Source organism: Eschscholzia californica, unplaced genomic scaffold (assembly GCF_041429995.1).
Source record: "Eschscholzia californica isolate CP2 unplaced genomic scaffold, dmEscCali1.0.p SCAF_5, whole genome shotgun sequence".
NCBI lineage: Eukaryota > Viridiplantae > Streptophyta > Magnoliopsida > Ranunculales > Papaveraceae > Eschscholzia > Eschscholzia californica.
Window position 1 is genome coordinate 46,972,564 of NW_028238472.1, and position 15,393 is coordinate 46,987,956.

General features: G+C 37.5%; 3 protein-coding genes and 1 long non-coding RNA gene across 4 annotated transcripts; 3 read left to right on the forward strand and 1 right to left on the reverse strand.

Moving 5' to 3' along the window:
* The first annotated feature begins 459 nt into the window (after positions 1-459).
* Positions 460-3,726, forward strand: LOC147539856 (EIN3-binding F-box protein 1-like). The gene is made up of 2 exons (XM_086641875.1): positions 460-720; positions 1,171-3,726. The coding sequence occupies exons 1-2, from the start codon at positions 696-698 to the stop codon at positions 3,045-3,047; spliced, it is 1,902 nt and encodes a 633-aa protein (XP_086498001.1). The 5' UTR covers positions 460-695; the 3' UTR covers positions 3,048-3,726.
* Positions 3,727-7,781: 4,055 nt separating this feature from the next.
* Positions 7,782-11,821, forward strand: LOC147539857 (EIN3-binding F-box protein 1-like). The gene is made up of 2 exons (XM_086641874.1): positions 7,782-8,386; positions 8,929-11,821. The coding sequence occupies exons 1-2, from the start codon at positions 8,362-8,364 to the stop codon at positions 10,854-10,856; spliced, it is 1,953 nt and encodes a 650-aa protein (XP_086498000.1). The 5' UTR covers positions 7,782-8,361; the 3' UTR covers positions 10,857-11,821.
* LOC147539858 (uncharacterized) lies at positions 10,163-14,402 on the reverse strand. The gene is made up of 2 exons (XR_015225652.1): positions 11,947-14,402; positions 10,163-11,885 (listed from the first exon to the last, which is right to left on the reverse strand). It is a non-coding gene; the product is annotated as an uncharacterized LOC147539858 (long non-coding RNA).
* Positions 10,985-14,290, forward strand: LOC147539859 (Pentatricopeptide repeat (PPR) superfamily protein). The gene is made up of 2 exons (XM_086641876.1): positions 10,985-13,703; positions 13,878-14,290. Exon 1 carries the CDS (start codon positions 12,005-12,007, stop codon positions 13,658-13,660), a length of 1,656 nt encoding a protein of 551 aa, XP_086498002.1. The 5' UTR covers positions 10,985-12,004; the 3' UTR covers positions 13,661-13,703; positions 13,878-14,290.
* Positions 14,403-15,393: the final 991 nt, after the last annotated feature.

Below are 15,393 nucleotides of genomic sequence, written 5' to 3' on the forward strand. Positions count from 1 at the left end.
TTCTACAAATAAAATTCTAAAAGACATCAAATTATTATTCACAATCTACTTTCCTAATCAAGTAATGGACCCATTAAGATATGAAGATTAAGCCACAATACAAAACTAGAAATTTATTAAACAAATCAAAAGAAATAAATTAAACAAAGAATTGATATGAAAAAGAGACCTAATCAAACATCTGAAAATGAGTCAAGGGGAAGTGAACCTAAGGGACAAAATGGTAATTAAACAAGACCTACAATAGTCCATGTGGGTCCTAGTTTGTCTGAAATCAAAAATGGTTTCTGGTTTCTGGTTTCTGGTTTTCTAAATAAGGAGTAGTAGTTGGGGGAAAATAACGGTAAAAGCGGTTTTGAGAAGATGCATTGTACCTGGAAGAGAAGGTGATCTGTAACCTAATTCTCTCTTCCTACCTTTAAAGATATAAAAGAATGAATGAGTAGTAAAGATAACTTCAGACCATCACAAAATCTATCACCACCTCCACCACCACAGTTTCTAGTTTCTCTCTCTAGAAATTTTTGCCCTAATTTTCTTAGGGTTTCCACGTACAGCTTCTTTTGATCTTCTCTTTTTCGGGTGATGCATTTGATTGTTGAAGGTCTTTCTTTGATTATCTGCTTATTGTTCGTTGTTGTTTTTGCTCAATATCAAGGGTTTTTAGCTCTATCAGCAGTTTTTAGTTTCTATTCATGCCGACTCTCGTCAATTACAGTGGTAAGCTTCTGATCTTCCTTTCTTTTCGTTTGATTTTCTTGATTTGTGCTGTTTTTGTATCTACAAATGATATTGAAGTTTGGGTATGGAGTAGTTTGGATGATGATCTAGTTTTTGGGGGTTTCTTCTATATTTTTGAAGCTTTTATAAACTGGTTAGATATTGATTATAGATAGATAGTTCTGTTATTTATTGCTAGGTTTTAGGTGGATTTAGGGGAAGATTTTGTGAAATTGTTCATTTTCTTAGGGATATTGGATAGTTTTACTTTAGATTGCTTATTTATGATCTGAATCTTTTAGGATATTTGTGTTTGGTAGAGAAAATAATACTACATGATTTCAGCTTCTCTTTTGAAACATCAATATGTTGAACTATTTGGAAGAACCTTGATTTAGGGTTTGATTGTCTTGGTTATTGAATTAGTTTTTATGGATTTTGGTGTTTCAGGGGATGATGAACTATTCTCATACACGAATCTCATGGATTCGAGCTTGTTATCTCTTCGTCCCCATGTGGACGTGTACTACCCTCCTCGCAAGAGATCTCGGGTCAATGCTCCTTTTGTTTTCAGAGGAGAAGAATTTGTGCAGAAGAAGCAACCATCTATTGAAGTTCTCCCTGATGAATGCCTCTTCGAGATCTTTAGACGTTTACCTGGAAGCCAAGAGAAGAGCTCATGTGCTTGTGTTTCCAAAAGGTGGCTTAATCTTCTGAGCACTGTTCGCACTGAGGAATCTATTCGCGTTTGTGATGTGAATTCTGAGGAAGCAAAACAAGAAGTTGAGAGTGATGGATACCTTACAAGGTGCTTGGAAGGGAAGAAGGCCACAGACATTAGACTTTCTGCTATTGCTGTCGGAAATGGTAGCCGTGGTGGTTTGGGTAAACTCTTGATTAGGGGTAGTAACGTCACTCGTGGTGTTACAGACTCGGGTCTTTCAGCAATTGCTCGTGGATGCCCTACTTTAAGGGTGCTTTCCCTCTGGAACGTTTCGTCTGTTGGGGATCAAGGTTTGATTGAGATCTCTAATGGTTGCCACATGTTGAAGACCCTTGACCTATGCCAGTGTCCTTCAATTTCCGACAAGGGTTTGATTTCTATTGCAAAGGGTTGCCCTAATCTGACCTCATTGAGTGTAGAATCGTGTTCAATTGGGAACGAGGGTCTTAAGGAAATAGGCCGATGCTGCCCAAAACTAAAGTCTGTAATGATCAAAGATTGCCCACTTGTAGGAGATCAAGGAGTTTCAAGCCTGATATCCTCATCTTCTAATGCCTTGATGAAGGTGAAGCTCCAAAGCGTGAACATCACCGATGTTTCCCTTGCAGTTTTAGGTCACTACGGCAAAACTGTTACAGATCTAGCCCTAAGTGGTCTCCAGAATGTGAGCGAGAGAGGCTTCTGGGTCATGGGTAATGCTCAAGGGTTGCAGAAACTCAACTCATTTGTCATTACCTCTTGTCGTGGGGTTACAGATCTAGCTCTTGAGGCAGTCGGAAAGGGTTGTCCAAATTTGAAGCACCTCATCCTATCACGATGTTCCTTTGTTTCTGACAATGGACTCGTTTCTTTTGCAAAAAAATCAGCATCTCTCGAAAGCCTTCAACTAGAAGAGTGCAATAGGATCACTCAATATGGAGTTCTTGCTGCCATCACAAACTTCGGGTTGAAATTGAAGGCACTCTCACTTACGAAATGCATGGGTATTAAAGACATAGTTTCAGAATTCGATCAGCTTTCTCCTTGCAGATCACTACGATCTCTGTCAATTCGAGATTGCCCAGGATTTGGAAGTGCAAGCTTGGCTGTGGTAGGAACACTTTGCCCACAACTACAACACATAGACCTGAGTGGCCTATGTGGAGTTACTGATGTTGGATTTCTGTCAGTAGTCCAAAACAACGAGGCAGGTCTCCTGAAAGTTAACTTGAACGGATGCATAAACTTGACCGATGATTCGGTTTCTTCCTTGGCTAGGCTTCACGGAGAAACCCTCCAATTTCTAAATGTTGGCAACTGCACTAAAATTACCGATTCAAGCTTGGCTTCAATTGCAGTAAACTGTGATTCTCTTCAAGAACTTGATGTTTCAAAGTGTGATATTTCCGATTTCGGTGTTTCTGCTTTATCTTCATCAAAGAATTTGAACTTGCAGATCTTGTCTATATCGGGTTGCTCTCAGGTATCTGATAAAAGCATGATGTGTCTATCGAACATGAGCCAAACACTGGTAGGGTTGAATATTCAACATTGCAACTCTATCAGCAGCAACGCTATTGAACTTCTTATGGAGCGGATATGGAGATGTGATATCCTTTCATAATCATAGAAGAGCTAATAGCGTCAGCTTATATGGGTATAGAGGTTTCGAGCTCACAACTTTTTTCCCCTACTTGTTACTGGTTCTTTGGTTGTTTTCCAGGGATCTTGGCCGATTAATTCCCCCCTTTTTTGGCAGCTTCGTTCTCATAGAACAAGCTGTTGTTACAGTTTTGGTTCCCCTTATTGGGTAACCTCCTTCATGGCCATCATTCCCTGAGAATACCATTACCTAAACCTGGTTTCGTTTTAGGGTTTCATGTGAGTTTGATTCCTCGTTTCCTTAGATACTGTCATGGTTTTGCGCTTACCAAGTTCTACCTGATGTTTTTTTAGCTTAACTCCCCATTTCTGTGGTATTCATGAGCTAAGCTTTGTAATGTCTGCTATGTTTGAGTTTTAGTTGTTCGTTTTATCGAAGTCTTCCACATCTTCAAATCTCGTGTTCAGACTTGATGGTTGAGTTTGTTGTTGGGTTCACCATCTTGTTGTTGTAGTTGCTTTGGGAGTTTGATACTTGGGTGTCTGAGATTCATGGGTTTGGCGATGGCTGAAGTTCTTAGCCATTTACGACTATTATTATTAGTCGTTTTTTTTACCGAATCCTTGTGTTTAGAGGCTTATGTATTGAATTGTACTCTGCAACTACTGAATTGAATAAATATTTGGATGTGTTGTTATTATAGCTTTTGTTTCTCTATCTATATTTGAAGCTTTTTTTTTTAAACTATGCTAATCTAACAGTGACAAACTATGGGTAGTTGAGAGAGAGAGAGAGAGAATCCTGTTCTTGATTGAGGTTACTCAGAAGACCACCAAGAAGCTTGATTTCAATGCTAATAAAATCCCATGAGAGAGAGAGGGATCTTGTTCTTGATAGAGTTAGTCAGAAGAGGATTATATTCTTGATAGAGTTAATAAGAAAATCACTAACAAGTTGATTTAATTGCTAATGAAATCCCAAGAGAATCCAATTAAAAACTAAGAAAGTAGATTGAAAATAAGTTGAAAAGTGAAAAACAGGAATCAAAATGATTCTGCCAGATCTCTCTATTTTATTCAAATATTATCACCATCTCCTTCTTTATACAGTTCATGATATTTAACTAATCTTGGTATGGGCCTAGCAATATCTCAGAGGGCAAGAGTTTCAGCACATTCTAAGAGGGCAAGAGCCTCGTGCCTCTCGGAGCACTAAAATGGATGATGTTTTGAGAAAATCATTCCTGAAGAGGTCAATTCTCGCAATATATGGTAGATACATGAATTCGACAACTACTTCTGTTTTTAATTGTCAGCGAGTCTCAAACTCTGGACTTCTGAGTTGGCAGATTAAACCTCTTACGACTCTGACTTTGGATTGTCGACAATTCGACAACTACTTGGAACTGCCACTCGCTTTTGTTATTAATCATCTTATGAACAACAATGAAGTGTAAATGCACTCGTAGTCGTAGGTATCCTTCCCACCACACATATAAACAAACATTTTTTTTTTCAATTGTTAAAATGATTCATGTTTTCTTAAAGTGTTGTCAAGTTGCTTGGGTGGGGGCATCATCTTGGTGGCAATGAATCAATTTCTTTCTCACACAAATATTATTGATAGGCTTAAAGACTTTTTGTATAAATCAATTTCTACAGGGATAAACACATCATTTTCTGGTAGGTGATAAACAACTTTATTGGTGAATTATGTTACTTATGATGTTATTTACTTAAATTCAATTCTGTTTTACAAAGAAAAGATCGTAAAATGTGAGTTATTACTTGATTCTTTAGTCTGACTCGCTTGTTCAGGCTATGTCATACCTCTGCAATTATAGTCGATGAAAAGAAGATTCAAACGCAGCCTTTTTGTACTAGCTATCTTCGCTCGGCCGTTGTATTCTTGCGAGACGATTGAGGAAGCATAAGAGTCACCCCTAGACTATTATTAGATAACCCAACTAAAGGAATGAAAGCAAACCTACACTTACATAGAGATCTATTATGATATTTATATATTTTAGCCAGGTGCTCTATAGGTGCCCCACTTTTTCGCTTTAGACGCGCAATTGAAGTTATTGACTCCAGTCAACTCAATTTGTCTGGCGCGTTTTGTAGGCGCTTTTTCCAACTGCTAAGCCTGACACTTGGTTTATGCTTTCGCACTGGACATTCTGAAAGTTTGGTTTTATGGTCTCTGACTGTTAACCCTAAGATTATTCAGAATACTTTCAAATCTCAGAAATTTCATTACTATTTACAAATCATTTTAAGAATACTTGAAATCAACTCAAAATTGAGGGCAAAATTTTTTCAAGAGTTTAACCACTTTGAAAAGTTTTCTGACACTAGATAAAATATAACAAATAAAGATTTTCAGGATAGACGTTTAAGAAAAAGAAAATGAAGGTTTTTCAAAGTTTTTCTTCAATCTCTTTCTTCAAAGCGAACTACAGATGATGGCCCTCAAAAAATAAGGATTTTGTTGAAGATTTTAGAATAAAATTCGAAATGAAAATAGAACGGGAAGAATAGAAAAAAGTCAAAAGATGCTCATTTTTAAACCAGCTTCGTACAAAAGATGTTCGTTGAGTGTTCCACATCTTCATGATGTATCAATGTCTTGTAATGACTAACGTATATCGTAATCGACTTCTCGAAAAAAAATACTGTCACCTGCTTACAGCGTTTGGCCGAGTGTTGATAGCCGCACCCATTTGAAAATCCGGGCTAAAAACACCTTGATTCTCAGAAAACTGGATCAAGGTCTAGGCTTTTAACAAAATAAAATAATTGTAAGTCTTAGAATTCAAAACAAGGGTACATACTTGGACTCTAAGAATGTCTAGCTGTTTCATTTGTTACCAAATTTGTCACATGGCACACCACCACATGCTTTAGATTTATCAGACCATTGTAAGTGGATGGACAAGAGCCATGATATCCTACAAAGCCCCAAACCCAACTTGTAAGGGTGTTCTAAGTGTAACTCACATATGTTTTCATTAACAAATTCTCTTATTTTAATAACGCGATTAAGAGATTATCATAGTAAAATAGTCTACAAGTCGATGATTCATTTTGATATTGTTTTGTATATAAATATTGCACAGATTTTCTAAGTGAAAATAAAATTAAGAAACTTAGATTATCTTAGAACAACTAAAATTTACAATTAGTTGTTCGGATTCATTTCGGCTTTTTGTTATTTCTCTTGCTTAAAACTACTCAATTTTGCACAATGAATAAATAAGAAAAGGCACAAAATTATCAATCAATATTGTGAAATGGACAAGTTAGTAAAACAGATGGATTGGAAATATTCACCAACCCCTATAAGCAATGAAAGGGCAACTTTAGTAACAAGTAAGATCTGGCGCCTCATCCATCCCTAATTTTGACAAGTCACAACCCACAACTAGCAGTCTAGCACCCAACTTGAGGATATTCAACTAAGCTAATCTTTCCCTAGAGATGCGTAATACCAGAATTCGAGGATATTCAACTTATGGCAAACTTGAAGATTTGGAAGGGGAGATTCTATAGGCGCCTCAATTTATTTCTATCAGCGCCTCTATTGCCAAAAAAATCGTTCACTAATTTGGCTTTTAAGAGCATCTCCAATGCGAAACTCATAAAAATCTCTATTCATCCTATGTGTCAAGTTCCAATTGAGATTCTCACTCCAAGATGGCTTTAATAGAGATCCTCAATTTTTTTATGTCTCCAATGCAAAACTCTAAACTTATCTTATTTAACATAGTTAATTTTTCAATAAATAATTAGTTATTTTAGAAAATATAGAAGACCAGATTTCTATTGGTTGAAAATCAAATATTGATGAGTTGGACAATTAGAGATATCTCAAGAGGACACTCTAGAAATAGAGTGTCCTCTTGAGATATCTCTATTCCACTCTCGACACGTCGTCTTAGAGATCCAAATAGAGTGTTGCGTTGGAGAGGAGTTTTAAGAAAAAACTCTAAAAATCTTAGGTGGCACTCAGAGTTTCTAAGATTGAGTGTTGCATTGGAGATGCTCTAAGGAAGCACAAAAACACTGAAGTGGCAAGAGCAAAAAGGGAGTAAATTTCAATTTGGCCCTTCACTAGTGAGTAAGTGAAATTTTGGATCTCATTTGTCAGATATTTTTATTCTGACTCTCAAATAATGCTTTTATTAGTCAAGTTTAACATTCAATATTTCCTCTCATTTTTACCTCAATATCAGAGAACTTCTATCCCTATCTTTTCTTTCTTACTCACCTAAGAAGGTTGTCGACGAGACATTCAGTTAACCACTGTTGACGACCTTCAACACAATTTTTTTTTTATCTTTCTCTCTATTCTTATTCCGCTTACCACCTCCATTATCTTTCTGCAATTCTATACATCTCTCCCTCTTTACCATTTTGTTCTTTCCATCGTACTTTCCCTCTCCCGACGATTCTTTTTCTCTATCATCCTTTCTATATTATTATCCCAGACGAATGAGATAATAATAGAGAAAGAAGATGAGAGAGTTTGTTCCTCTAGTATTTCAAATTAGAGAGAGAAAAATAGTAGAAACAGATAATGGGAGTGGTGCTGGTTGTCGTAATGACGAGAAATAGAAGACGAGAGAGATTGAATGTTTGTTTTTTAAAGGTCTCTGACAATGGTTGTACCACCATCTACATGCAACCCGTTCTAGCGAGTAGGAAAGAAAAGATGGAGAGCGAAAGAAATAAGAGTAAACGAGAAAAATACATTGACACGATCGTATTTCTTGAAGCGAAATTATACAAATATAAGGATCAAAATTTCCAATTGATCAAAACTAGAGGCCAAATCCAAATTAAGCCAAAAAAAAGTCCAAATTTTTGGTAAGTGGTAAGTGGTAAGTGGTAAGTGGTATTGAGAGGGGTATGGTGGGGTAGAAGAGTTGGAATGACAAGAAAAGTGGTTTAGAGGATACATTGCATTTGGAATGAGAGAGAAAAAAAAGAATTGTGATGTAAATAATGTCTATGTATGAAGACAACACCACTCACCTCCTCAGATATATTAAGAGGTAGATAAAAGTTGAGACAAAGAAAATCAACTCCACCAAAATCTCTTCCTCTCTCTCTCTACTTCTTTTTTTTTGCCCTCTTTGTTAGGGTTTCAATTCCTTCCTGCTTTAAGCTCCTTCTAATGATCTCATCATCACCCGTTTCCTTATTCTGATGCAATTTCTTAATCTGTTTATTATATACTCCTACTTTGTGTTTTTGTTCACTCTTTTTGCTCTCGATCGAGGGTTTTTTTGTTGCGGATTTAGCTTCTCAAAGGTTCTTTCTTTCTTATCATCATGTCGACAATCGTTAATTACTTCGGTAAGTTTCTCATCTTTTATATTATGATTCGATTTTGTTGTTAGAAAATTGAAAATTTATGTCTTGCCTAGATCTTGAATTATGATATTGTTTATATGTAGATCGGATCTGGTTTAACTTGATTTTATCATACAATTTAGATTACTTTTGTTTCAATTGTTCTTATTAATTTTTATTACGATTTCTCTGGTAATTTAAGTAATTTCGTGTTTAGATGCTTGATATGTTTCACGTATTACCATGATTTTGCCCTAATAACTTTGTTGAAATTCGTGGCTTCGGGCTATATTAGATCCTTTGATTGGTCTTTTTTCCCTTTTGTATCTTGATTTGATTCAAGACGATTATTAAAGTTGATTGATTTCGTCCCCAATCTTGATATATGCGCAGAAATAGAGGTTTTTTGGTATAGTAGTCAAAATTTGTAGCAAGTCTTCTCCTCAATCAATATATTTGAAATTAGGGATATCCTGATACTAATATTGAAGATATAATAGTCTAAGTAGTTGTTCTTAATTTGGTTCTGGTTATTGGTATTTCAGGGGATGATGACTTCTTCTCAGGGGGGTCTGCTTATGCGAATCTCAAGGATCCGAGCCCCTTTTTGTCTCTTCGTCCTCATTTTGATGCGTACTACCCTCCTCTCAAGAGGTCTCGCGTCAGTGCCCCATTCGTTTTCCAAGTGCAGCAAAAGAAGTCTTCTATTGAAGTTCTTCCCGACGAGTGCCTCTTTGAGATCTTCCGGCGCTTACCCGGAGGCCAAGAGAGGAGTGTCTGTGCCTCTGTTTCAAAGCGTTGGCTTATGCTTCTGAGCAGTATTAATAGGGTTGAAATCTCTGGTACCGCTCAATCGAACAAGGTAGAAAAGGGTTTTGATCTCAACAAGGAGCCTACTGTTGATGAAAGTGCCAACGATACTCAAGAAGTTGAGAGTGATGGATGCCTAACTAGGTCATTGGAAGGTAAGAAAGCTACAGACATCAGACTTGCTGCTATTTCTGTAGGAAATGGTAATCATGGTGGGTTGGCCAAGCTTGTGATTAAGGGAACAAATTCTACTCGTGGGGTTACCAACGTTGGTCTTTCAGCAATTGGTCATGGATGCCCTTCTCTTAAGGTACTTTCTCTCTGGAATGTTCCTTCAGTTGGGGATGAAGGTTTAATTGCTATTGCAAATGGTTGTCACAAGTTAGAAAAGCTTGACCTTACCCAATGTCCAACAATTACGGATAAGGCTTTGTTTGCTATTGCTGAGAATTGCCCTAATTTGGCTTCTATAACAATCGTTTCATGTTCAAAAATTGGGAATGATGGTCTTCGTGCAATTGGTCGTGGTTGCCCAAATCTTCAATGCATTACAATTAAAGATTGCCCACTTGTAGGAGACCAAGGAGTTGCAAGTCTTATATCTTCAGCTTCTTTTGCCTTATTAAAGGTAAACCTCCAGGGTTTGAATGTCACAGATGTCTCACTTGCTGTTATAGGTCACTATGGCAAGAACGTTACAGATCTCGTACTAACAGGCCTTCAGAATGTTAAAGAGAGAGGTTTCTGGGTTATGGGTAATGCTAACGGACTACAAAAGTTGAAGTCCATTAAAATTACTTCTTGTGGAGGTGTTACTGATTTAGCTCTTCAGGCAGTGGGAAATGGTTGCCCTAATCTCAAGCAGCTCTGTCTTACTAGGTGTTCACTCGTATCTGACAATGGATTTGTAGCTTTTGCTAGGGCTGCAACAGCTCTTGAGAGTCTGCAGCTAGAGGAATGTAACAGTATTTCCCAATCTGGTGTTCTAGTTGCCCTCTCAAACTGTAAGAACTTGAAGTCCCTTGGCCTCGTCAAGTGCACAGGTATTAAGGACATCATTCCGACATTCCCTCTGCCATCTTCATGTGAATCTCTTCGATCCCTGTCTATCCGTAACTGCTCTGGTTTCACCAACTCCAGCTTAGCTATGGTTGGAAAGATTTGCCCTCGACTCCAGTACGTAGATCTGAGCGGGCTTTGTGCAATTACAGATGCTGGGTTCCTTCCACTTCTTGAGACTTGCAAGTCAGGGCTAGTGAAAGTCAACCTTAGTGGCTGTATGAATCTTACTGATGCTGCAATCTGTGCCTTGGCTAATTTTCATGGTGAATCACTCCAAACGTTGAACCTTGATGGTTGCAGGAAGATCTCAAACACAAGTTTAATCGCCGTTGCAGAGAAGTGCTCCTTGCTTAAAGAACTCGATGTCTCAAAATGTGCCATCACTGATTCCGGAATTGCATCACTATCTTGTGCAAAGAAGCTTGAATTGCAGATCCTCTCCTTATCCGGTTGCTCGTTGGTATCAGACAAGAGCCTTCCTCATCTGGCTAAAATCGGCAAGAGTCTCTTTGGTTTGAATCTCCAGCACTGTAACTCAATAAGCAACCCCATGATTATGTTGCTTGTGGAGCACCTCTGGAGATGCGACATACTCGCTTAATAGTCGCGAGAAAACCCTTCCGGAGTCTTAAAAGGCCGAACACCAAAGGAAGAAGGGTTTAGTAGTAGTGGTAGTAGTTATAGTAGAAGCAAAGAAATGGATCATCGGGTTCTTGGAATGTCAGTTGACAGATAGCAGTAGCTGAAGCAGAAGCAGCATCTTTGGACTCATCTCAGTACAGTTTCAGGCTTACATTTGGGTAGTAGCAGGATCCCCCCGCTTAGATGTTTTTAGGTCCTTTTGGTGTCTTGGTTGTTTTCCAGGGTTCTTTGGCAGATCATTTTCTCTCTCTCCTTTTTTGCAGGTTTCCTTTCATCAGAAGGGAAATCTGTTCCAGGTGTTTTGGTTCCCTATCATTGGGGGAACCACCTTCTTTGCCATAGTTCCTTGAGGGTCAACATTTACCAAGTCATGGTTTAGTCTTTCATTTACAGTTTGGTTTCTTTTACTTTTGGTGGGATTTCAGTTTTTTTCTCCCTTTCTCTTCTAAGTGCACAAGTACTTCACTTTTTTTAGCTTAGCCGGACAACAAACTCATGTTTCCGACCGGCCAAGTTTGTCTCTCTACAGTCCTCAAACGTCACAGTCTGTACTTCGGTTTGCTGCTTATCTGTCAATCCAGTCCTGAGTCTTGATTCGATCCTGGTATTTCAAATATTTCATGTCTAGCTTGGTCGTTGTTGGGTCGAGGCGAGTCACGTCTCTGTGTTTTAGTTCCTTGTGTGTCAGGTTGTGTAGATGCAGTTCATAAAGGGCAAGATTCCTGATGAATACATGAGCTTTGGCAATGGCAGCAGGTTTTTTTAGTCTCTGCCGTTTTTTCAACCTTTTTTCCAAGCTCTGGTTGTTTCTTTGGGGATCTTTTTCTTGTGAAATTGTTCTAAGCAACTTCTTTATGTTTTTATGAATGAAATGAATGCTTTGTGACTTTAATATTTATGTAATAAAGTGATCTTTCGTTCAAATGGTGGGTTTGAATTTGTAATTGACATCTTCCTCTCTCCCTCTCTCTCTCTTTTCTCTCTCTCTCTACTCTAACTCTCTCCCTCTCTCTCTCTTTTCTCTCTCTCTCTTTTCTCTCTCTCTCTACTCTAATGATAGTATGAACAATAAATTATAAACTTCATACATTTAACAGTCTCCTATAAATGGCGACAAGGATCTTGATCTCTAGAACTAGAAGCTTGATCTCTCTATCTTCACTTTCAAGTAGAATTTCAGTCAATAAGCTCTTACCCACAATTTCATCCCCCATTTCTGAAACTGGGTTTGGTTTAAAATCCTTCAAATTTCAAATTTGTTTCTTCTCCCAATCAGTTGGATCAAACCCTAGTTCTTCTTCTTCTTCTTCCACTGACGACGTGAATGAGATCTGTCGTGTGGTCAGTGATTTCAGAAGCTCTCATCACGACATTGAATCAGCTCTTAACCCTTTCTCCAACAAGATTTCAACAGATTTAGTTGAACAAGTTTTAAAAAGATGTAAAAATCTAGGTGTTTCTGCTCACAGGTTCTTCCTTTGGGCACAAAAATTACCAGATTTTAATCACAGTAAAGAAAGCTATGATATTCTCATTGATATTCTTGGCAGTAGTAAACAGTTCCCCTTAATCTGGGATTTTCTTTCACAGATTAAAGAAGAAGGAAGCCATGAAATTCGACCAGTTACTTTCTGGAATATTTTTCGAGCTTATTCAAGAGCAAATTTACCAGAAGATGCTATTAGAGGCTTTAAGAAAATGGAGAATTTTGGTCTCAAACCTACCATTGATGATCTTCATAATCTACTCTTTACACTCTGCAAACGGAAGCTTGTTAAATCTGCTCAAGAATTCTTTGATGAAGTTAAGTTCGATTTCGATCCCAATCCAAAAACTTATAGTATTCTTATGATGGGTTGGGGTGATCTTGGTGATTCCACAGAAGCTCGTAAACTGTTTGATGAAATGCTTGAAAGAGGTTGTTCAATCGATATTGTCGCATATAATACATTATTAGAATCTCTATGCCGAGGGGGGAAACCAGATGAAGCTTATAAGCTATTCCGAGAAATGGGTACGCATAATCTAAGTCCTGATGCATTTACTTATTCGGTGTTTATTCGTGCAGCTTGTGAATCGAACGACATTCATTCGGCTTTAAGAGTACTTGATAGAATGAAAAGGTACAATTTGGATCCAAATGTGTTCACTTATAATGCCATTATCAAGTTGTATATCAAAAACCAAAGAATTGATGATGCTAATTTATTATTAGATGAGATGATTGAAAGAAATGTTAGTCCAGATGTTTGGAGTTATAATGCTATTCTTGCTTATCATTGTGATCATTCGGAAGTTAATCAAGCTCTTAAGATAATGTCAAGAATGGATAAAGATTCTTGTGTGCCGGATCGACATACATATAATATGGTGCTTAAGATGTTGGTGAAAATTGGAAGGTTTGATCGAGCAATGGATGTCTGGGATAGTATGGAAGGGAGAGGTTATTTCGCGTCTGTTTCGACTTATGCTGTCATGGTTCATGGGTTCTGTAAGAAGAAAGGAAGAGTTGAAGATGCTTGTAAATATTTCGAGTTGATGATCGAAGAAGGATTACCACCGTATTACTGTACTGTTAAGTTGTTGAGGGATCGCCTTTTGGGTTTAGGGTTTTGGGAGAAGACTCGGATTATTGCTGATAAAATGGAGAGAAGTAGTTCTTGTTCGATCCAAGAACTAGCTAGTGTAATGAAGGGAGAGAACTCCGATAGAAAATCAAGAATGGAAGAAGATAGTGAGCCAAAATGGTACGAGAATTGTTGATAGATCTTCCGGAATGGTATTCAAGTATATGAAATCAACTTAGGTTCGACTCCATCACCCTCTTCTGTTGTCATAAAAATGCTGCAAACTATGATGGTTTTCCTTTTTATTTTCGTTGCATATTTATCTGAGTTTTCTTTTCGACGAGTTTAGAGTACTTCAAAATATAGTATTTGAATAATTTCTCTTCTGTTATACAAATTTGATGCGAGGACAGTCAACCTAAAGTTCATATAAATTTATTCCGGATAACTGTCAATGATGGAAAATGCTAGTGAGACCGAAAGACCAGACTGAGCTTTTTCAAGTTGATCATGTTGGTAGAGAGATGAATAGGGCATTTGATGTCCTAACTATGAAAAGCTGATTACACACGTAAGATCACCGTCCGATGATGTTGTGTATCTCTAATAATTAGAGTGTGCCTGCAGATTCATGTGTATCGATACCATGTCATATTTGGTTCATGATCTTGTGATCTCATTCATTTTTGTGTGTTCTTATTCTTCTTCTTTCATTGTTGATCAACATTTTCTACTCCTTGAGCTTCTTCTTCTTGGCATGTGTGGATTACATATAGAATGAAACAAAATAATTGGGATCATAATTTTAGTGGAATTGTACCCAAAATTTTGTGGATTTTGCAGGAATGCCAATAAAAATTGGAGGGGAGTTTCATGGCAAAAGGTCTATGAAATGAAATTTGTACATATAGGTACTTTTTGTTATGCACAACCCCAACTATGACCACCTTTTCCATATTTTCCAACGGCCTCACCCACTACCACCATCTATCTCCTGGGGAGTGGAGTGGGACTTTTTGGAGAGGCGATTTTCGAGTGCGCATGAATGTGTGAATGGAGGCACATAATCCAAATTCGAACTTTTCTAAATCTTATATTAGAGCATCTCCAATGCAAAACTAAAAAAAATATTTGTTAGTCCTATTTGTCGAATTCCAATTGAAATTCGCACTCGTGGGTGACGAAAATAGAGATCCTCAATTCTTATATGTCTCCAAAGCAAAACTCTAAACTTGTTTTTTTTACTTATGTACTATTGTGTACTATTGTAAAAAAATATTAGTTATTTTGAAAAAATGCGAAGACTTGATTTCTATTAGTTGAAATTTAAATATTGATAAATTAGATGATTAGAGATATCTCAAGAAGACATTGTAGAAATAGAGTGTCCTCTTGAGATATCTCCATTCCCCCTTCGACACATCGTGTTTAAGCTCTTAGTTAGGTTTTGAATTCGAGATGATTTTTTTTTAGAAAACTCTTAAAATTTTATGTGGCATTACGAGTTTGTAAGATTGAGTTTTGCATTGGAGATGCTCTTACTAGTGCATATCAAACTTAAAGAAAAGAAGATGAAGTAAACACCCCATTATAGAGTGTCTGGGCCTCTCACGTCCAACATTGTCAACTACAACCTTCTCCATCACTATCATCATCAACCACTCCATATATCTTTTGTGTCTATGTATCCTGACATTTCTCTCGCCGCCATAATCATCCTCGCCACGAAGGTGAGGGAGTTTCAAGCAAGACCCTGAAACCCTGAGTGAGGGTTAAACCCTTTGTCGCAAACAAAGAGGGAGAAATGATAGGAGAGAAAAGAAGTGATGAGAGATGAGAGACAATAAAAAGAGGTGTGCCTATATAACTAGTCAACCTTAGAAAATGTCTAGTTACAAGGCAAAGTTCAGAGATGAAATACCAATGGAC